Genomic DNA, 23,133 nt, shown 5'->3' on the forward strand with positions numbered 1-23,133 from the left:
CTGAGAATTAAATTCATCAAATATTTATTAAATTGCTAGCACAGTTATGTTTGACGCATTGTGCACTGGTGATGCAAAGTAAGCCCCTAGTCTTACAAAAAAGTCTTAGAGCCCTGGCCAGTTTGGCTCAGTGGTTAGAGCATTGGCCTGCAGTCCAGAGAGACCAGGGTTCGATTCCCGCTAAGGACATGTACCTCGGTTGCAGTTTGTCCCTGGCCCTGGTTGGGTTGTGCGGGTGGCAACCACTCGATGTGTCCCTTTCATGTGGATGTTTCTTTCTCTCTCTCTCTCTCTCTCTCTCTCCCCCTCCCACTCTACCTGAACAAAAAAATGGAAAAAACAAAAAAATGGAAAAATGTTCTCGGGTAAGGATAAAAAAAAAAGTCTTACAAAATTGAAAAAAAAAGTTTATTTTAAATTGAATGCAATTAACTAAGGATTCCTTCCTACAGGGGTGGGGAACATCCAGATACAGCCCCAAAAATCAATACCAGCTAACTTCATAGGCCTCACCAAATTAGCCTGACCAAATATAGCAGGCTAGTATCAAAGTTGATAATTTTGTATGGTCCTCAAATGATGTTATAAATATTCAAATGGCACTTGGCAGAAAAAAGGTTCCCCACCCCTGCTAGAATCTAAACTAGTCTCTTAATTAGGTAATTTTGGATGATAAATTATTTTAGCCACTGTTTGCAATGTAGTTTTAAGTCACATTCATGGTACATTTGCAAGGAGTCAGAGATAACTCTCTGAATAGGCTCACTATTACATACTTTGATAAGCAGTGGTTACACTCTTAGTGACAATCATCGAGACTGTGCTTATGTTGGAATTTTTTTTTTTTTTCGCTTTTTTATCTTTCTTGGCACAGAAGTTGATCTCTAGTGACCTTTAGTAAACATTTATTTATTCAGGCCTCTAGAACAGTATTAGGAATACTGTCATTATGATTCATCTACATAAATAAATAGGTACACTCATAAATCAATTAACAGTACTTAATTCCTTAAGTTCTCTCAAATTCTCATTACCTGAAGTGACACAAGAGAGAATGTTGTTTCCTTACACCTATACTAAACACCTTAAGAACAATACTATTTCCTTATCAGGTGTATTCAAGAAACCCTCAATGTTCACTCTTACACCCCCCTTCTGGAGTTTAACTGAGCCTGATGTACAAGGCTGCGGGGGATCAAACAGATTTGGTCTCTAACCTCCAGGAACTCACACTTTAGTGGGGAGAAAGGCACACAAACTACAGGACAACATCATTAATGCCCAACTTGCAACACAAGAAAAGTAGGTAAAGATAAAAGTACTCAATCCATTTTCAAAAATCTTTGGTTTGAGTTCTCTTCAAGCACAATACACAGCGGGGGAAAAAAACGTTCCCTGAGGCAGGGCCCTTGGTTTCCAGATTCTAACCTAGTAGCTATGTGACTTTAGGCTTGCCACTTAACCAGACCTGGCCTCAGTTATTTAGTCTAAAAATGTCAGTATTATCGAACCAGCCTAAGCCCAAATCATCTTTCCAGCATAAACCACATGTTCTCTCGTGGCTTCCAGGTCTAAGATCTGCTTTACTCACACACTCATCCCTCGGACTCCGCAAGCAATCGTGGCGCCGGGAGCCAGCGTGAGTAAGCTAGGTGAGTTCCAGTCCCTAAACTGAACTTTACACCATCAAGGTAACAAACGGAAATAGGCCCTGTGTTATGCGTGAACCGTGCGAGCTCAAAGTATTACACAGACCATAATACAGTCTCACACACAGATAAGCAAGAACAACTGGATGTCTGATTTATGTACCATTCTAGGACAACAGCAGTGCGTTGTTGCGTACCAAGGACCCGAGTTTGTGCCCCGGGAACCACGCCTCCCGGAGAAATCCACCAGACACCAGAAAAACCTCCCAAGGGGCAGGGAAGGATCCGGGAGAAGGTAAGACAAGCTCTCTTCTCAAAAACAATAACAAAAACAAAAACAAACAAACAAACAAAACCCCGCCTGTGTTTTCTCCTCCCCTCCAGCTATGCACTGTAAGAGCACCAGATCAGCATCATCTGCATTTCATTCCTCCGCTTTTGCAATAGCTACCCACTTATGATAAACAGACCTCGTGCTCTGGGGAGAGCCGACTTCCCCGTCCAGTGAAATTGAAGTTCCTTCTTTTCTCTACCAACGCCGCTTCCAATCAACACCCACCCTCCCCGGGGAGGAGACCGGGCACTCCTCTCCCCGCAACCTCCAGCTGCAAGCCTGACGCCCCACACCCTAGAATCGCCCCACTTTTCCAGACGCGGCTGCGAGGGTCGCGAGCCCCTAGGGGGGAGCGGAAGAGGCCCGTGCGAAGCCCAGAGGGGCGTCCCCCGCCCGCCTGGGGCTCACGGAGACCAAACCCAGCGGCGAGCCCCGCGCCACCCCCACTTACCCACTTTGTCCTTCCCGTACATGTGCCCGGCCACCTGATGCGAGAGGGGCACGCAGCCGTTGAGGAAGCGGAGCCTGCCGCCCGCCGGTTTCGGGGTGCTCTCGGAGATGGCCTCGCTCGCCGGTGGGGTCCGCTTATCTGGGGGGCCAGGCGCCTCGAGCCGGAGCGGGGAGGGCGGCTCGGTTGCCATAACGGAAAGCTGAAGCGGTAGCGGCGGCGAGGACAGAAAAAAAATTGGGCGGAGGGAGAGGGCGCTGGAGAACCCGGGGGTCGCTCAGGCTCGGCCGCGAGGAGGCCCGGGGGTTCCCGCGGCTGGTGCCCGCTGAGGCCCGGGGAGGGGGCCCATGACGCCGCGGAGGCGCGGGCGCTGCCCTACCCAACCGCCGGCGGTGCACGGCTCCCGGCTCCCGCTGCTCTGCCGCCGCGGTCGCCAACCCCGGCGCAGCCCCAGAGACGGAACCAAGCGGAGGAGCGGCGGCGGCGGCACCCCGCGCTCCTTGGGGCCCTGACGGCGACGGCGGCCCCACCTCCCGCGCCCCCGCCCCCGCCCCCGCCCCTCCCCCTCCCGCCGTCCTCCAGTCCCCTCAGCTGCCGCGAGCGCGTCAGCGCCGCCAGCACCGCCGCCGCCGCCGCGAGCTTCCGACTGCGCGACCCGCGGCCGCCGCCGCTACTGAGCATGCCCAGAGGCCGCCCGACGGGACCCCCTAGGGCGGGGCGGGCACCGGGCGTGCTGACGGCGACCTGGATGGGGCGAGCACACTCGCGGTCCGTCACCGGCCAACCCCCGGGTCAGCGTAAGAGGCCAGCAGTGCCGTTGTGCTTTCATTCATTCAGCGCTACCGGGAGCTGGGGGCTCCCAGTTGTGAGGAGCGGCCAGTCACGTGTTGGGAGAGTTAGGGGGCAGCTGCAGCGCCAAGGGAGGCTTGGGAGACTACCCCTTCACTGCAGTCAGCTCCCTCCAGCTCCCACCCCACGCAGAAACGACAGACGTGAAACCAGGCAGCTTCTCAGAAGACGCACCTTCAAAACACCCTTCCAGTTCACCCCAGCCCCTCTCCCCAGATTGGTGCCCCTAAACGGCTCATATAAAAATTAAAAAAAAATTGGAACCGACACTGATTTCAGACTCTAAAAGATAGAGAATAATCTTAATTCTTTCTAAGTGAGCACCTTTTTTGAAGAAATAAGCCTTTTTCTCTCTCTCTCTCCCACTCGACCCCTTAGCGCTGGTTCCAAGGTTCTCAACAGATGACTAACAGGGGCAAAGGCAGGAGAAAGGGGTGTACAGTGGGAGCAAGGAGAGATTCTGGAATGGAACTCTACACTTCATTTGTGTCTGCCATTGGTATTTTATAAGAAAGCTGGACCTGGCCTTGCAGGTACAGAACTGGACAAGAAATTTTTAGGTAAGAACTTAGATATCTTATTATGGCAACTGTCTTCCTATCACCTGCCCATATCACCTCCAGAAACCCACGCACCTGGGAGAGACGTAAAATCTGGCCTGGATTCCTTATTCCCAAGGCTCTGGCTCCGGGCTCCATGACCCCGCCCCTGAAGATTGCGCAAACTCAGTTGCTAACACTCTAGGTCTCTTCCTCCTCCCACCTCCTGCAGCTGTCAAAATCTGGACTATAGACTTCCTTGAGGCCCAGGACGCAGCTCTGCGCATGCTCAGCATCAGCTAGGGTGGATAATACGCACGTGCTTACGGACTGCCGCGGCGCCTGCGCCGTAGCTGCCTGGAGTCGGTGCCCTTAAGACGCCTTTCGCACCTAGACTCTGTCTGTCCGCACAAGCCCGTTTGTGTTCAGGGTCCTGTGCACACGCCTTGCAAGTGACGGCGCCATGAGTCTGAATTCCAACATACGAGGTGAAGTGGGGCCTGGGAGCGGGTGAGGCTGGCGGCCTGCGCACCAGTTGCAGCTTCGTCAGCACCTCTCCTGGCTGTTACGGCTGCTCTGCGCATCCGCCGGTCCTGTAACCTTGAGATGCAGAAGGGCACGCTCTTGGCCGACCTGCGGGCTCCCTGGGCCGAACGGGGAAAGTGGTATGGATTAGTGGTATCCCGGGGCATAATTGGCGTGGGGGCCATGCCGGCATCTACCCAGGTCTTGGTCAGATTTCCGCTAACTAGACAAACCCTAAAACCTAATGATCCCGCTGCTAGCTTTTCTTGTTCTCCTTTGAAACCCCTCCGTGCACTGGTCATAGGGCTTGGAAAAAGGGAAAGGCGGGGGAGGGAATAAAACCTGTTCCCCCTTCTCACGTTTAAATCACCGTGAGTCAAAACGTGTATTCCCTGCAACCCTGAAGGGATGCATGACTAATTACATCTTGGTTTTGCACTTTTTTTTTTTTTTTTAAGGGAAGAAACCCAATCCAAGGTCTTAAATTTTACCAGTTTTTCATTATGCCTCTGGCACCTGACGCTTCGTGGCGGTAGTCCAGGAGAGAGGATTGAAAGCCTAGCTCATTGAGCCTTCAGTATTTTCAGCCTTGCTTCCCTTGTGCTAGGACCTAGCGTTTGGAAGCGTCACTTCACAGAAGGTACAATTAAAATTAAGAGACTTTCTAGAAGTCAATTAATGTGAACTCCATTACATAGCAATTCCTGGTAGTGGTATAATTATTGCTATAGTACTGTGCACCAGCTATGTGATACATGTGATCTCTCTGCCCAGTAGTATAAAATACCATACCTCAAGGTTTGGTTACCTATAACAATAGTTAAGTAAAGGTAAAGAGAGTATCCATAGTTAATTAAAAATAGCCCCATTGATTTATTTAGTAAATATTGATCATCCAGAGTGCCATAATCTGTAAAAGGTTCCTACTAATTTGAGCCCTAATTTTGTAATAGATTCTATACATTGGAGAATTCTACTTCTCTTGTCAAAAGTTACTGGTAGAGTGAGGGTGACAACCCATAACATCTTTAAGTTACTAATGAGGTATATAGGAGGTAATTATTTACAAAAATTAGTTCAAAGGCTACTCATCTTGAGTCTCAAATAATGACACCTTGGTGCATTTAAAATATGGAATGATTTTTGTGGGTTTTTTTGTTTTTAAAAAAAAAACAAACTTCTGTTTTCTCAGGAATAAGACCATTGTATAAAATAAGATATTCATGTGACTTGAGCCACTGGTAATTTTTTAGGAAGACAGTTTGCACTTGTGTGATATGGGTGGAAAGATTCCAAAATGTTTTTAAAATGTGGAATCATTTTGTGTCAATGGGCACTAAACTCTATTTAGGTAGCATACTATTGAAATGTGAAATAGGCGAACCCTAGGGCTTCTTAATATGACGTACAGGCTAGTCTTTCTTTCAAATAAGACAGATTTGTTTTTTGGTTTTTTAATGTAATCGTAGGGGAATCTAAAGGTGACTTTCCCATTAGTTTGTCATTTTCTAAGGGATAGGAAATTGCTTGGTGAAGAGGGTTATAAGCTTAAACTTGAAGTACTCGGCTTTGTTATGAAAAAGTAGCTTCTTTTTTATCTCACTTAAAAGTGTAAAGATTGTTGTGAAGACTATGAGGAAAGGACCAAAGCCTTTGTAAAATTTTCTACCAGCACCTTCTTTCTCAAATATAGTTGTGTGACAAGGTAGGGACAGAATGTTTAGGAACCCACCTTGTAATGATTAGAGCGCAAATTGTTCTCTCGATTTTTAAATCAAACCTTTTAGTTTTTACAGCTTGAAAATCATTTTAGATCATTTGATTTTGTGGAAGGCAACCATATCTCTTCTTAATTAAGTTAATAATTATAAAGGGCTTATAATAGTATTGACAATGGTAACTACTATATAACCATATGTTAGATAAAATAAAAAGGTGTATGTGTACATACAGAATTCTTGTTTATATGCAGAAGAAAAATGATGGATGGGTCATAAATAAAATTAATGAGGATCAGGCCAGGACATGAATCTGGGAAAAGTAATGAGGATGAGAGAGACTGGAATTGATATCCAAAGATCTATGATACCAAATTTCTGTTCCTTATTAAGGTATAATTGACATACTTATGCCAAACTCATTTTTAATTAGATACCAAATATTTTATTGGAGTTTATTATAGTTTCTAATATTAAGCAGCTTTTACTACTATGGAGTCGCTAATGGCTCCTCCTCATACCTGATAGAAGACCTTTAGGAAGTTTACTAAACATTTTGCTCCTTGATACCTCCAAAACTCATTGAATCTGCTTTTATCCTTAATCCCTTCCTTTTATTTGCATAGAAGGATTAATGGAGGTCATTCTCCAAGACCTCCAGATGCCATGTTCTCCTGCTTCCTCAAACTGTTGCCTCACTAATGATACCTATTGCTCCAAGTCCTCTCACCGACTGAGGTTTTCTTCTCTTCAGCCCAAAGTAACTCATAATTCACCTTCATCTTTAAAAAGAAAAAGAAAAAAGCCAATTTAACTAAATATTTTTAAAGGTCTTCCTTAATCTGCCAACCCCCCAATCACTTTTTTTTTTTCATACTTTGCTTTGTCCTCAGATTACAAAATAGGTGTTCATCTATCCAACTTGCTGTTTGTTATTCACCCCAAACCTTGAACACTTCAATATATGTAACCGAAGCTAAATTTCATAAATTCTTATTCTCTGACTTTTGTATCCTGGTCTGTTTTATTAAAACTAATTCATTTGGGTTCAATAAATTCATTGAGTCATTTAATGTAACTAAGGTTTGGTTATTTTTTAGAAAGAATGTGCAGATCTGACTGAGAATAAAGAAATTCCTTTGGGTTATAAAATAAATAATGGTGGGGGGTTGTGGAATATAGAGGAAACGAGATTGGTGGTGAATTGATAGTTCTTGGAGCTGAGTATGAGAGTTCATTAGAGTATTTCCTGTGTATATCTGAAATGTTTCATAATGTTTTTATTTTTAATCTCAGGAAATATTTAAATTTCACACTTTGATACAATAGGTTATGATGAGGCCAAAATAAGTCATTTGGTGTAAGAGCAATGTGATAGTCTGATGAGCAGATGGAGCTGTAAATTCAAATTAGTACTCTCTCATTTCTTTTTACTCAGTTTATATTGAACACCACCTGTATGCCAGGCTGTGAGAGAAGACATTACCAAGCACAGCCTACCTATCTGGGAGGGGGGAGGGAGGACCTAAGGGAGGGAAAGATTTAAACACAGTTCCCCTCCCCCTCTCCAGAGGTGAAAGGAACATTCTGATTCTGTGGCAGTTGACACTGGGCTGGAGAGGACAGTTTGGGGCAGAAAGGGGGCTAAAGGAAATGGAGGGTGAGGTTTCTGTGTAAATTAAAGCAGAATAATCCTCACACTAGAGAAAAACAAAGGAATGGGTTATAAACAAGGGTGTGGGATTTGGGAACAAGTTCTTATTTTCTCTATCTGAATAATTCTAATAGAGAAAAATAGAGATTATGTACTAGTAAGCCAAGGAAAGAGTTAGAAAGGGAGGGATTATTTAGGAGTGTATTTTCTGTATTTTGTTTTTTATATTGGTTTACTCGTGGTATTTGTGTAGATAGAAAACATTGTTAAGAAAGGTTGACTAAGCTAGGGTTTGATCTGTTAGAATACTGTACCTTGAGAGATGTCTATAGAAAATGGAAGAGTGTAAACCAGAAGAGAGAGAAATAATGCTCAAGATTTTCTGGACTCCAGAATGTCAGAAAGTTGTCAATTGAAATATTTTTTAAAATTGGGTCTTCATCCTGGTGGGTAGCTCAGTTGGTTAGAGCCTCCTCCTGATATCCCAAGGTTGTGGGTTCGGCCCCCGTCAGGGCATATACAAGAATCATCCAGTGACTGCATAAATAAGTAGAATAGCAAAACAATGTTTCTATCTTTTACCCTTCATCTCTCTCTCTCAAATCAATCAATCAGTACATAATTTTTAAAAATTGGATCTTGGTAAAATTCCTTGTAGCCTCTGAGAGTGTATCTATTCTTAATAGACATGTATACTACCACGGACTAAATGTTAGTTGGGTTTTAATTCTTTTTCTATTCTAATTGTTGACTTTCAAATCCGTCATCATTCTTATCTATCTTCATATAGTTTCCTTTTCCATAGTTGCCAGTGGCATCCACAGCTTTTTGCCAGAACAGACTGATTCAAGCTGCAGTAATGAAATGATAAACAGCATTTTTCTTATTCTGGAAACTTTAAAATTTATCTCTAAATAAGTCAGTGGAAAAATATCCTCAGGTGAGGATTAACAAAAAAGGAAAACTCACTGGAGCAAATAGAAAACCATTTTCCTAGTGGATGTGTGTGTGTATGATATTTATGTAGGGTTATAAGTGACCCTTGTTAGGAAGTAGGGTCACAGAGTGCCTGTTTTGATTCCACATGGGACAGCCACTCTTAGGTGATACCTAAAGTCAGTTCCCATATTTTTCATTTGCTATTGCCTCTTTTCTGTGTCAGTTATTCTGTCATTTCTTCCCCCATCAAAAAATCCAGAGGAGGTAAATGTTTTTTTTAAAAAAAGGTTACTGTATGGATTCAGTTGGTAATATGAGATGAGAGAATAGAAGAATGTTTTAATGGATAAAAACGATTCTTTTGAGCTATTATAAGTTTCAGGTAGAAATTCCTATCGGATTACCTCTTTATATCATGAGACAAATTAATACTAGCCAATTAGGTTGTTCTCTAGGTCTCTGGCTTTTTTTTTTTTCATCCTCACCTGAGGGCATTTTTCCATTTTTTGTTCAGATAGAGTGGGAGGGAGAGAGAGAGAGAGAGAGAAACATCAATGTGAAAGGGGCACATCTAGTGGCTGCCACCCACACGACCAACCAGGGCCGGGGACAAACTGCAACCAAGGTACACGCCCTTAGCAGGAACCAAACCCCCGGTTTCTCCAGGCCGACACTCTAACCGCTGAGCCAAACCGGCCAGGGCTCTCCAGCTTTTTTGTAATATGTAAGCACCATTAAAATAAATCTGTTAGATATTGCTTTATATAATTCACCTAAAAAGTAAGATGTAGCTAAGATCAACAGCATTTAAGGAATTGTGTTATGTTAGTCTTTCAGGATATTCCCCCTTTTAAATTTCTTCTAAAGATAACATTCAGCAAATATAATTGAATGTATACTATACAAAGCAATCTTTTTTGCCCATTTTGTGATAAGTACATTAACTATTCAGAGTGGTTTTCCATTAGCAAAGAAGTGGATTGCTGTAGCTCCTAGCAGGATATTTTCTCAAGGGAGTTCCAAGGTAAATAATGCATCAGAAAGGAAGATCATGAATCAAGCTAGAAATCAGAGCAAGGGTTCAGCCCTGCTTGGAATTGCCACAGGGAAATATACCGTAAAGCAGCACTAAAACTCAAGACAAATCTACACAAAACGTCCAGTTAAAAAACGGACTTCAGTGAGGCCAAAGGTTTGAAGCTGTCAAATGACTTATTAACTTGTTTTCTTAGTCACGCAGCACCTGGGAAGGACATAGTGTTAATGTTTATTTTATGGGATAATAGCAAGGAGGAATGGAAATGTTGGGGGAAGGTAAACTAAATTACTTTGTAGAGAAAAATACTGTGGTTGAGAATAGAATACAAGGAACATGCTAAGTAGAAACATTAAAAACTAAATTATTAAATAAGCTAAGAGAAGACCAGGATAAAAGGAACTAAGTGTGAGAATGGATGTTCCTTTCCATTAGAGTTTTGTAAGAATGAGCTCCAATTTTAATCAAGGCACTATTATGTATAGTGCTAAATCACATTAGCGCAATAAGAAATCTGACTCAATAATGCACACTAAGCCATACAGTTAATTATTCACTATATGTTTTTATTTTGCCTTGGAATGTGTTTTTTACACTTATCTCTCTAGGGCGTTTATTTGATAGTCTGGGAACTTATTTTAAACACTGTGAAGATCTGACTCAGGAAGTGCTGGGAAGCAGTCCAGTATGTTTATCCTTACCCCTGTTCAACTTTTTCCTGCAGTCCACTCGGTGCTGGGAATAGACCACTCTCCTCTGAGACTGAGGCTAACCAGACTATGCAGAACTTTCTCCTCTTCAGTAGTCTCTGGAAATGGGGTAGTTGTTAAGTGCTTGGGTTTTAAGTTCTCCTTGAAAAAGAGAAACCTATGTAGGAAGAATACATAGATGGCCTGTTAGTTAAGCAAATAACTGAGTAGAAAAATGTCATTCAATTTATTTCTTATTTTTTAAATTTTCAATTACAGTTGACATTCAATATTAGTTTCAGGTAGACAGCTTAGTGGTTAGCCATTTATATAATTTATGAAGTGATTCCCCCCCAATAATTCTAGTATTGTACTCACTTGGCGCCATATATAGTTATTACAATATTATTAACTGTATTCCTTATCCTATACTTTGCATCCCTGTGACTATTTTGTAACTGCCAGTTTGTACTTCTTAATCCCTTCACCTTTTTCACCCAGCTCCCAAAGCCCCAAAATGTCATTAAATTTAAAAAGAAGTTTGTAGGGAATTCAAGTAATCTTCCTCTGATGGATAACGGAAATTTAGAATTTATTAAATGAGACTGTAACTATAATTATATTAATCGTGTTTAATATAAAATTAGTTCATTCTGATTTTTATTTTAATGAGACAGCACTTTGAAATTAACAAAAACTTTTGAATGACTCTGAAGCCCAGAATCATGCCGGATATATTCATTCCTTTGACTTTTTACTATTAAAGGTGGTTTTGTTTTATTTGTCTTATTTTGTTTTTTCTTTAGATACCAATTCTGTTTGTGGTTATGCATTTTAAAACCACAAAAGGACCAACTATTTAAATGAACTCTGAGTCATTTTGTTAACATAATCACCTTCTGCTTTTTGGTGGGGGTTATCTTGTTTGTAGTCTGAATTTTTTTTAATTTTTTTTTTTTTTAAGCAATAGGTATCACATGTTATTTTAAATCTTTTTATGAACACTTAAAAAATATTAAGCCTTATTTTTCTTTCTCTGTCTGTAAAGTGATTTTATGTTTCCCTCTTCTATCTTAATTTAGCTATCATCGCTCAATAGAAAATACACAATTGCCAAACTGTGGGCTGGGGAAAGTCTTAACAAAATATTACACCAGTGTGTTCTGATCATTCAGTTAAGATTAAAAACCAACTTTGACTATTGGGATGCTTAATACTCAACAACTGATTTTCTGAACATTCATGTTAGACATTTAGTATATATTTGGGTTTTTATAATTATTCCTGTTTTTCTTTCCTGCTAGTTGAATGGATCGCAGCAGTTACCATTGCTGCTGGGACAGCCGCAATTGGTTATCTAGCTTACAAAAGATTTTATGTTAAAGATCATCGCAACAAATCTATGGTCAACCTTCACATTCAGAAAGACAACCCCAAGATTGTACATGCTTTTGATATGGAGGATTTGGGAGATAAAGCTGTGTACTGCCGCTGTTGGAGGTCCAAAAAGGTAAAGAAAACAAGTCTTTTATATCAGTACCATCTTGAATGTAATACTTCTTTATAAACTATTCTATAAAACTGGTATCACCAGATACTGTTAAGATAGCCCCTTTCCCCCTTTTTCATTTTTTAATGGATCCTGCTCTCTGTTTTCTTTGTAGTCTTCAGGAATACAGCAACTAAAATGTATAACCACTGTATGGTAAAATTACATCATATTCTCATCAGGTTCAGGTGAATGTAACCATATTCTTAGCCAAAGAAGAGAGAGAAATCTCTATATTTACCCTTAAGATTTCCTCCCCAAGTGGATCTTAGCCTCCATTATCCCACGAAAGGAAGTATGCAGCCTAAGTAAACACAGAGAAACAGAAGAGGTAATATTTCTTTCTTGAGCATTCAAGCTCCTGGATTCTAGGACAAGTTTTAGAAATTTCAAGAGAAAGTTTTGGAAAATTAGCCTTGAAAATGTTTTATCTAGTAAGCATACTGACCCTATATCCTAAGCTTTCTTTAAGCTGCAGCTCCTATTATTAAATATCTAACATTGGAGTCTTTAAAATCTTATTTTCTTTTGTGAGAATTACATTTCATCAAGTTCCGTTTGGAAGTGTCATCTGTGATACCTGCAGCTTTTAGACAGTGATGACAGCTACTGACCTAAAGATGGTAAAATGCTCTTCTAAGGTCATCTTGAAAAGCTTCGTACACTGAATGACTTCAGAATTTTTGATGTGTAGTGAAAATACTGCATATATTGCCACTGTTAGCATTTAAATAAAATGGATTTCACTAAAGATGACTCTTAAGGCCTAAGAAAATAGACAATAAAAATGATATATCTATTTCTGAAAGCACATATGTGAGGGACCTCTTCCTATAGTGGAGAGCCATTATCACAAATCAACATATCACATACTAGGTACTGGAAAGTATATTCCACAAACCCCATTCTTCCAGTATAATTGATGTTGCATAATCCAGTGATATAGTGCTTAGATTATGTCATTGTGTCTAAAAAAATGCTTGATGAACATGTAGAATATGAACCACAAATTAATAGTGCCGTTACAACAAGTTGAATCTTAAGAACACTGTTCATTTAGAATGTGGAATTGTTCGGAAGTACTGATGGGGTTGCTAGAAAATAATCTTCAAAAATATTCTATAGACTACATCTGGTTTGTTTTTTAAAAGTACGCCTATAATAGGTTTCAGTCTCTTGTTGCTCACCAAAATTAGAAAGTAATACCTTTCAAAATTAGGGAATTTCTAATTCAGAGTGATAATAGTTCTTTAGTCAGTGATTTTTAATAGTTCATTTAAGTCAGGCATGGACTGAGCATCCTCCCATGGACTGAGAGGTCCCAGTTTGATTCCCAGTCAGGGTACGTGCCAGGGTTGCAGGCTCAATCCCCAGTGGGTAGTGTGTAGAAGGCAGTCAATTGATGTTTCTCTTTCACATCGATGTTTCTATCTCACCCTCCCTTCGTCTCTCTCTAAAAATACCAATAAAAACATGTTTAAATAAATAGTTTATTTAATGTCTACTATATATATGTATGTCAAAAGTAGTAAAACAGCAGGTTTCAAAGGTGTGTATAGTAGATACAGTATAAGGGCTTTAAATAAAAAGAAGAGCTTACACTGCAGGCTAGAATTTTCTGGGAAGGTATAGTGATATACCTGGGAGTTAAATTGCCCCAGACATATTGATGGCATTGAATAAACCAGCAAGTGTTGGAGACTTTCTCAAAATCTACTGGAAAGGACTGATGAGCAAAGGTGGGATCAATGAAGAATCTAGTCTGATCCTTACATCCATCTCCCCCCAGAAATAAGTCCAAATTAAAGAGTCTTGAGTATACCAATGTGAGGAGTTTGTGCCTCCAAGAGTGGGGGAGCTCCTGGTCAAGGATTTCAGACATAAAGTTAAAACAATTATACCAAGGTGCTTGCTAGCTGTGGGAATGGAGGACAAAGAATAGATATATGAAACATTTTGAGAGAAGGATCAGCCATGTGCAATGACGATCTCTGTTGAAAATTGGAGGAGAAAAATTCATGCTCACTGAAGTATCTAAGCCTGTAGGATACTTACAGAAACAGAGGAGAGGTGTTAACATTAACAGAAATGAGGACTAAAGGGTAAACAGCTGATTTCTTAGGACAGTGATGAGTTCCATTTCAAAGAGTGAATTAAAGGTGACATTTGAATGGAATTGTATAGCTGACACTCTGAAATGTGGCACTAAAGTTGAGACATCAGGGTTAGAGATAGAGATCAGCAAAACTGATGAGTTAAGCATAGGAATGCAACCAATAAATCCTTGATACAGATAAAAATCAAGGACTAAGTATGAACTCTTGAGAATTTTCTGCATTTTGGAAAGAGGAATAAGAGCCAACAAGTGAGATTAAATGGGCCAGCAGTAGAAGAAAACTAAGTATACCATGGCTTTACAGTGGAAAAGGGGGAAAGTTTCAAAGATTTGATTGTCGACATTTGTGCAAAGTCAGCCAGGTGAATAGACTAGTATAGTGACACTGTTGAAATAAACCATCAGTTGACCTTTTGGTGTCATTTCAACAGAATGGTTAGAATAAAATCTGTGTCCATGTGGGTTAAAATGTGAATTACCAAAAAAGAAATGCTAGAAATCAAAATTTCAGTAAATGTGACAGTGAATGGAAAGAAAAAGAAATAAGACAATAGCTTCAGTGAACTCTAAAGCTTAGTTTTGAGGTCAAGGAAAGTATGTTTACCTTGGTTGGGTTTTCCCAGAAGGTAAAGGGTCAGTAAAACAAATTATATTCTGCCCTGGCCGGTTTACTCAGTGGTTAGAGCGTCAGCCTGTGGTCCAGAGACCCGGGTTCAGTTCCTGCTAAGAGCATGTACCTCGGTTGCAGTTTGTCCCCAGCCCTGGTTGGTCGTGCGGGTAGCAACCACTCAGTGTGTCCCTTTCACGTTGATGTTTCTCTCTCTCTCTCTCTCTCTCTCTCTCTCTCCCTCCCACTCTATCTGAATAAAAAATGGAAAAATGTCCTCGGGTGAGGATAAAAAAAAAAAAAAGAAGCAAATTATGTTCCTTCATGGACTAAGATTTCAGGTATTTCAGGAAGAATCACAAATGGACAGAAGCTAGTGATTTAAATGTCTATAGACCTTATAGTTCATAACATTCCAGGATTATTCTAACATCATGCAATTTAGAGTTCCTAGATGTTTAAACTAGGGATTACCATTTCCCATAGGTAGACTCTAAGGAAAAGAATGCCAGACCGATCATTTTCTTTTCAATTTTCTGGGGTTTTATTTATTTATTTTAGTTCCAGAGAAAGGGTGAGGGAGAGGGAGAGGGAGAGAAACATCAGTGAGAGAGAAAAACATCCATCGCCTGCCTCCTTCACACCCCCTACTGGGGATTAATCCTGAACCCCCGGCATGTGCCCTGAGATCTGCAGTCTCGGTGCACTCAAGGAGCTGAGCCCCCTGGCCAGTGCTCTCAGTCTGTCTTTATGCGTTTATCTTTTATGCCACCAGTGATCCTCTTTGCATCTAGAATTTGTCACTATTGAATTTTCACTGAACCTTGAGTATTTTTTATCCCAAAGTGAATTAAGAGTTTACTTTGAATATTACTCAAGTTAATGGATTTCCTTCAGGCATCTTTGGAAACTCCCCCACATTCTTGAGGTTCCTAAGGTTATCAAACAGGTACCAAGTCACACACTTAGATGTCAATGCATAGAAGATTTAATTAATACCTTTGATTAGATAGCTGTATCAAATGTATATTCAGTAATTTTTTTCCCTCATACAACCCAGTTGTATTTATACTAAAACTTAAGTGCCTTTTTTACCTATTTTTTACCTGTTTCCAAAAATAGTTATATATGCAATATAAACTTTAATATAATCCTAATTGATTCTTAAGGTACAATCGCTGGTTTGTTTGTGTGCATCTAACATGAGCAATTTTCCCAGACTTGATGAATCAGATCTCTTAGTAAGGTGTAGAAATTCATTTTGTTGTGGTTAATCCTCAATGGAGGATATTTTTTTCATTGATTTTCAGAGAGAGTGGAAGGGAGGGAGGGAGAGAGAGCGAGAAACATTAATGTGAGAAAGACACATCAGTTGGTTGCCTCCTGCATGACCCCAACTGGGGCCAGGGGTTGAACCCACAACCCAGGTATGTGCCCTTGACTGGAATCGAACCCATGACCCTTCAAGTCTGAGGACTGATCCTCTAACCAAAGAGGCCAGGGCTAGAAGTTCATTTTTTAACATAAATCGTTCTTCCTCTTCCTTCAGGATTGGTATGCCCTCTGCTGTTTCAGAAACTGGCCTGTTTTCATAATATTCCACCAAAGGGCTATCCATATGTAAAATGAGAAGGAAAGGAGCCAATAGAGAGGAAATGATTAAAGCAGCTACAGGGAAAGATATTTGACACTGTGTTGTCTTGAGAGGATGGACAGAAATGAGACTGAGCACAGATGTGAAACTCAGCCTTAAAAAGGAAGGTAGTCTTACTTTGGAAACTAGAATATGAGGAGGGAATGTTGATGTAAGAGAAGAGTATGCAACAGTCTTGCTAGAGTCCAACCCCCCACACCCTCACTCACCTCAGGCTGGTTAGTTACATCATTTGCTGAGTTATATGGTAGCCATCTGGAAGGCAGGAAAGACTTTGAACCAGGACAGGAGAAGAATGCAGACAGAAATAGAGGGAGGCCATGGCAGTTAACCTCAGGAGCACAACTGAAACTGAAATGAAATGCAACTGGACATACTACGTAGAATCATTTTCTTTTATTTACAACTTCAGGAACTGAGTTGGGTTTTTGTTGTTGTTAGTGGTAGGCTTGTTTTTGTTTGGGGGGGATGTTATAGAAGTGGGTTGCATTGAGTCTGTTTTTTCATAGAAACAATATTTAACAAACATAACAGGATATTTTGTGAATATTGGTCAATCCACATAAGGACAGTCTTGTAAAATCTTAATTTCTGATTCTACATTTTCCTATTATGTCTACTATCTTATAGTTACCAAAGTAAGTAAATAAGAATGGTATAAAATGTCATATTCTTTCAGGAAGTTTCAAAGATCTCACTGCTGTTGTTTTCTTTCTCAACCAGAGCAATCGTGTTTCTCAGAATTGTTTATGGTAATAAGCCAGAATGACCCCAGGCAACTTCCTTGGAAAATATAATCCAAACTGTCATTAAAAACACCAAGTTTGGAGAAGGGAGATAAAAATGTTCTTCGCCCTGGCTGGTTTGGCTCAGCGGTTAGAGGGTCTGCCTGCGGTCCAGAGAGACCTGGGTTCAGTTCCCACTAAGGACACGTTGTTCCAGCCCTGGTTGGTCGTGCGGGAGGCAGCCGCTCCATGTGTCCCTTTCACATCTCTCTCTCTCTCTCTTTCTCTCTCTCTCTCTCTCTCTCTCTCTCTCATCCTCTCTTTCCCTCCCACTCTTTCTGAGCAAATAATGGAAAAATATCCTCGGGTGAAGATAAAAAAAAAAAATGTCCTTCATTTGTTGCAGATAGAGGAGATGATTATAGAAGGAGTATGTATTTATTTGCATTTTGAATTACCCTAAAAACAGAAACATCATAACTTGAGATACGGGGCCATTAAAAAGAAAACAACTCTTATGTTTTTTTTTAAGGCCTTGAATGTTACTAGCTTTTCAAGTGGAGAACAAGGATCCTGGTGGTTTTTTCCTCCTAAACATTTATTTCAACCTCTTCTCCATAACTCTGTCTTCCCTAGTTTTGAAGATTTTTGAGATGAGTAGATTTTTAATTGGTTTAACAAACATAATAGGATATTTTCTGGACATACAGGAAATTCAGCCAATTTAATTCACAAACTTTTCTCCAGGATGTATTAATAAACAAAAACTGGTATCTTTGAACAAATTTTAGAATCAACTATGAGCTAACCTTTTTTTCATCAATTATTTGATCTTTTTAATTTTAAGTATTGATACTGCATGAACTGAATTAAATAATACCGTTTGTGTTTTTATAATTTCAGCTCTTGGCTTGACAAACTTAACAAATTTCAAAATTTTAAATGAAAGAGGCTTAATAAAAGTTTCATGTTTTCATTACATTGTTGTTTAATGAAGAAAGTACTATACTTAGATTGTGTTTGAAAGCATTTATCCACCATTCATTTTCTTTCTCCTGAATAGAAAGGTTAAAAATAAAATAAGACTTTCTGAAAAACATTGTTATATAATTTACTATTTGAATTTATTAACAAAGAGAGAGGATGTACTCCTCCCTACTTTTTTTTTTCTTTATTGATTTCAGAGACAGAGGAAGGGAGAGGGAGAGAGATAGAAACATCAATGAGAGAGAACATCATTTGGCTGCCTCCTGCATGCCTCCCACTGGGGATCAGACCCACAACCTGGGCATGTGCCCTGACCGTGAATCGAACTGGCAACCTCCTGGTGCATGGGTCAGTGCTCAACCCCTGAGCCACACCGGCCAGGCATGCTCCCTACTTTTTAAAGAAATATTTATTTTTTACTTGTTCACTTTTTTTTTTAATCCTTACCTAAGAATATTTTTCCATTGATTTTCAGATAGAGAGGGAGGGAGGGAGGGGGAGAGAGAGAGAGAGAGAGAGAAACATCCATGTGAGAGAGACACATCGATTGGTTGCCTCCTGCATGACCTCACCCAGGGCCAGGGGTTGAACTGCAACCGAGGTATGTGCCCTTGACCAGAATTGAACCCGTGACTCTGGTCTGTAGGCCAGCGCTCTAACCACTGAGCCAAACCGGCCAGGGCTACTTGATTACTTTTAATAACATGATAAAACATGAATTTCAGATTTTAGGCAGAAAGAGATTATTGAAAAAAGTATATTTACTTATTTATTTTAATCCTCACCTGAGGACATGCTGAGAGGGAGAAGCAAATATCAACATGAGAGAAACATCATTTGGTTGCCTGCCTTAAGCACCACAACTGGGGATTGAACAAGATCCTGGGTATGTGCCCTGACCGGTAACTGAATCAGCAACCTTTTGATGCACAGGGTGACACTCAACCAACTGAGCCACTTGGCCAAGCTATATTCTCTTGTTTGTTGTTGTTTTTGCTAATCCTCACCAAGGATATTTTTCCATTGATTTTTGGATAGAGTGTAAGAGGGTGGGGAGGAGAGAAAGAGAAACTTCGGTATGAAAGAGGTACATTGATTGGTTGCCTCCCACATGACCCTGACCATTGGAATCGAACCTGCAACCCTTTGGTCTGAGGGCCAATGCTCTAAATCACTGAGTCAAACAGGCCAGGGCTATATATTCTCATTTTTGATGTATGGCTTTCTTAATCTTTTATAAGATTTGTTTTATTTCTATATAGATTTCTCTCTTGTTCTTGATTCTATATATGGAGAAAAATAATTTGAGAAAATGAATTCGTTTTCTAGTATTTTTAATAATGGGATTTAGCCCTAGCCAGTTTTGCTTAGTGGTTAGAGCATCGGCCCATGGACCAGAGAGTCCTGGGTTCAGTTCCTGCTACAGGAATGTACCTCGGTTGCAGTTTGTCCCCAGCCCTGGTTGGGGTTGTGTGGGTGGCAAACAGTCAATGTGTGTCTCTCTCACATCAAGGTCTCTCTCTCTCTCTCTCCCCCTCCCTCCCTCTCTCCCTCCTGCTCCATCCGAAGATAAATGCGAAAACGTCCTCGGGTGGAGATAAAAATAATTTTGTTTTAAATAATAATGAGATTTAAAAAGAAGTAAAAGTGAAGCATGCTACATCAATAAGTTATTTGAGGCTTTTTGATTTACAGATATTTTGTTTTCCAGAAATACATTTTATAACCTGTGTGCATAAAACTTTACAGTGACATGTCTTGCGTGGGCTATTTATAAAAATGGAATCTTTTACAATGTAAACTTTTATTCTCACTGTAAAATCATCTGCGTTTGTTTATCAAACATATGTCACTTTGAAATGCTGTTCTTTGCCGTAGGACACATTTTAGTTTGATTTTTTTTTTTTTAAATGGCCTCTGTCCTTATCTATGCCAAAAAAAACTGAAAGCTTGGGTTCATGTTTTTGTTGCAAGAACTTCTTTTTAATATTAATAAACTGTGTATCATATCTTATTGACCTAAAAAAAAATAACGTAAAATTTATATATGTTGCATTTATATTGCCATCTACCCCAAGATGTAATTTATACCTGGATATATAAGGTACTCTGAAAACCTTGAGGTTTTCTGTAATTTTTAACTAATTTACTGCCTCTCAATTTATATACCATTAGTAAAATCGAAGTTGAATTTCTTTAACATCAACCAAATATTTTATTTTTAGAATAGACATCTCTAATATCAAATTTTAGTTTTATGAATATCACTGTCTAGTTTCAGATATCTAACATTATATTCCCCTCCACTGCGAGTAATCAAGAGATTTTACTCTCAAGGCCAAGACTCTTGTTACTTTACTTTTCTAAATAGTCTCCTTCAATGCAATAGTGTACTTTATACTAAACAAGAAATTCTATCTAGAGTATGGGTACATTCCAGACATCAAAAATAAAATGAAGGTGCTAGCTATCATTGTTTGACATGAAATACAAATAAAAACTATAAATATAGAAGGAAATAGACAAAATAATTTAGTGATAATTGGACCCTCTAAATGTAAAATCTTGAGGAGACACCTAAAATACTGTTGAATTCTTATTTTTATTATTTAACAGTAGAAAGTATATATTTGCAAAAACCAATTATGTATATGTGTGTGTGTATATATATACACACACATATGTAGAGAGAGAAAGGTATCACATATGAAAATATACCTAATTATAATAACCAAAGAACATGTAAGACAGAAATAATCTTGTCAGAATATGCATGAGACCTGAGAATGAAAACTACAAGAGAAATAAGATAGGATTTGGTAAAAAACAAAAATTTCTCATGTTTATGAGGAAGAATACATAGGTAAAGTTTAAATAAAGTTAGGTAAAGGATAAATAGGAAAGATTTAATATAGAATAATAGGAAGGAAAACCAGCCCACTTTTAAGCATACATTGTAGTGATTATCCCAGTGGAGTGGGTTGATGATATAATGTCGAACCTGTATATAGGCATTTTATATTTTATTTTGCTAAAATTATGAAGAAAGGTTTAATAATTTAGGAAGCAACCTCTAAATAATATTGAAACAACCAGATCTAAAGGAGCATTTTGCAAAGTGTACTCTATAGAACACCGTGATGATAGATGAAGTTGAAGGTGTCCATAGTATAATCAGCTTTGAAGAGTTTGGGTTAAAAATAGTTTTTTATAGCAGGACCTTTGTAAAACATAATGTATGTTTTTAATCAAAACAGCTATGTGTGATTTTTAAATACAGAATAAAACCATATTAGAATATATTGCAGCACTTCTTTGGAGAACACTCTGGGAAACACTGTAAAATTTTACTTTTGTCCCTTTTCCTCCCACTGGACACCAAAATGTCAGTTATATCTAAAATGTGAAATAATAAAATGGAATGTGAATCTACCATATTTCTAGGGGGGAAGTCTCCATGAAGGATGTTAAAAAAGGGAAGCGTATGAAAGGAAATGTATGATGTTAAAAAGGCCTGTTTGTACGAAAGTGGAAAAAATAAGCAAACTAAAAAGGTTTAGGGAAAAAATTGTACAAAAATGATCAACAAAGGGATAATCTACAAATCGATTTTAAACAAATGAACTTAGGCTTTTCCACATAATTAGTGCACTGAAAAGGAAATGTAACTAGTCTATAAATGTGGAAAAGGTTTTCAAAATCCATAATCAAAGATCACAAATGGAAATGTTATTTTATATTGAGTTATCATGATATATGTGTGAATTGGATGTTACCCCCACTCTGCCAAACATAATGCTGGTTCTGTGGTTAGACACATTCTCTTTTTCTCTTCCTAGTTCCCATTCTGTGATGGAGCTCACACAAAACACAACGAAGAGACCGGAGACAACGTGGGACCTCTGATCATTAAGAGAAAAGAAGCTTAAATCCACAGTTTTGATGCTGCAAACCAACTTGTCCTGATTGTTTAATTAGAATGACTGCCGCTTCTGTTTAATTCGCCTTCTCTGGATTCTAGATGTGGTGTATTGCAAACTGTAGCTTTCATATTCATGTCATTTGCCTTACTCGTTGAACCATCGTGGTGCACATTTGTTTAAACAAAAAAAAGGAAAAAGTGAAACCAACCTCATGGCCTGTGGGTTATTTTGGTTTTGTAAGGATCCGTTTCTTTACATTTAATATAATTACATTAAAATGTAGTTGTATGCTGAAGTTAAAATATTAAATTATTCTCAAAATCATGTATATGCAGATTTACTTATAATTTTCAAGAACAGTTGTTACCTTTCATTGCTTAGGTAACCTGGAAAGTAAACTCGGTGTGATTAAGCTACATTAATCTCTAGGAAAAACCTGATATGACCTTGATTTTCTTCTTGACAGTGGTAATAACACTGAGAAAATAACTGTTGATCATCTTTGTACAATTTTCTCTGTTTTTTTTATCCTCACCTGAAGACATATTTCCATTGACTTTTTTTTCTTTTTTAGATTTAGTGGGAGGGAGGGACAGAGGGAGAGACTTCGATTGATTGCCTCCCTCGCGACCCCCACAAAGGTCAGGGATCAAACCCCCAACCACCAAGGTACTATGTGCCCTTCACTGAGAATTGGACCCGAGATTCTGGCCCTCTAGCTGACATTCTAGCTGTTGAGCCAAACCAGCCAGGGCTGTGTTCTCCCAGTTCTTAATCAAAATGAACTTTGAATGTTATTCTGTTTATTTAGAAGTGGGCCAGGTCAATAATAAAGGGGGGAGGGGTGGGTAATTTCTTTGTACTGATCTTCTTGGATAGTTCACTGATCCATTAAAGTAACCAATAGTAGCTATTTAGATCACAGAGAGAATAGATTTAAAGTAGACATGCAGGATATCTTAAAATATAATGTTCCATAATTATGGGGACGTTTAATTGGAGCACCCAATATCAAGTCCCTTGAACACAAGCCGCACAACCCTGAAAAGTAGTCACGACAAGATCAAAGGTGTGAGAACATTTGTATTTCCTACTCTCAATAATTAGGCATATGACTGATTCTAGTAAAACTACTTGGGGAAGAAAAATAAGAATTACATCCTCTTTTAAATTGTGTGGTCTTTTGCCCTGG

The 23,133-nt window shown here is 39.4% G+C and overlaps 2 protein-coding genes across 3 annotated transcripts in view; one reads left to right on the plus strand and one right to left on the minus strand.

Moving 5' to 3' along the window:
* IPMK (inositol polyphosphate multikinase) overlaps positions 1–2,947 on the minus strand; it is a 45,343-nt gene extending 42,396 nt beyond the window's left edge. The window contains exon 1 of one of the 2 annotated variants that reach the window (XM_036265798.1): positions 2,435–2,735. In XM_036265798.1, coding sequence (XP_036121691.1) covers positions 2,435–2,624 — 190 coding nt within the window. In that variant the 5' untranslated portion in view covers positions 2,625–2,735. Of the gene's footprint in view, positions 1–2,434 lie in introns of both variants that reach the window. The other variant, XM_036265799.1, reaches the window with a different exon arrangement.
* Positions 2,948–4,121: 1,174 nt separating this feature from the next.
* CISD1 (CDGSH iron sulfur domain 1) lies at positions 4,122–22,138 on the plus strand. Its single transcript, XM_036265539.1, has 3 exons — positions 4,122–4,307; positions 11,685–11,890; positions 21,858–22,138. Exons 1-3 carry the CDS (start codon positions 4,283–4,285, stop codon positions 21,945–21,947), a joined length of 321 nt encoding a protein of 106 aa, XP_036121432.1. The 5' UTR covers positions 4,122–4,282; the 3' UTR covers positions 21,948–22,138.
* Positions 22,139–23,133: the final 995 nt, after the last annotated feature.

Source organism: Molossus molossus, unplaced genomic scaffold (assembly GCF_014108415.1).
Source record: "Molossus molossus isolate mMolMol1 unplaced genomic scaffold, mMolMol1.p scaffold_m16_p_17, whole genome shotgun sequence".
NCBI lineage: Eukaryota > Metazoa > Chordata > Mammalia > Chiroptera > Molossidae > Molossus > Molossus molossus.

Coding starts and splice junctions, on each gene's coding strand:
- CISD1 (XM_036265539.1), top strand. CDS start 4,283: ATGAGTCTGAATTCCAACATACGAG. Junction 4,308..11,684: donor TCTGAATTCCAACATACGAG/GTGAAGTGGGGC, acceptor CTTTCCTGCTAG/TTGAATGGATCGCAGCAGTT. Junction 11,891..21,857: donor GCTGTTGGAGGTCCAAAAAG/GTAAAGAAAACA, acceptor TTCTCTTCCTAG/TTCCCATTCTGTGATGGAGC.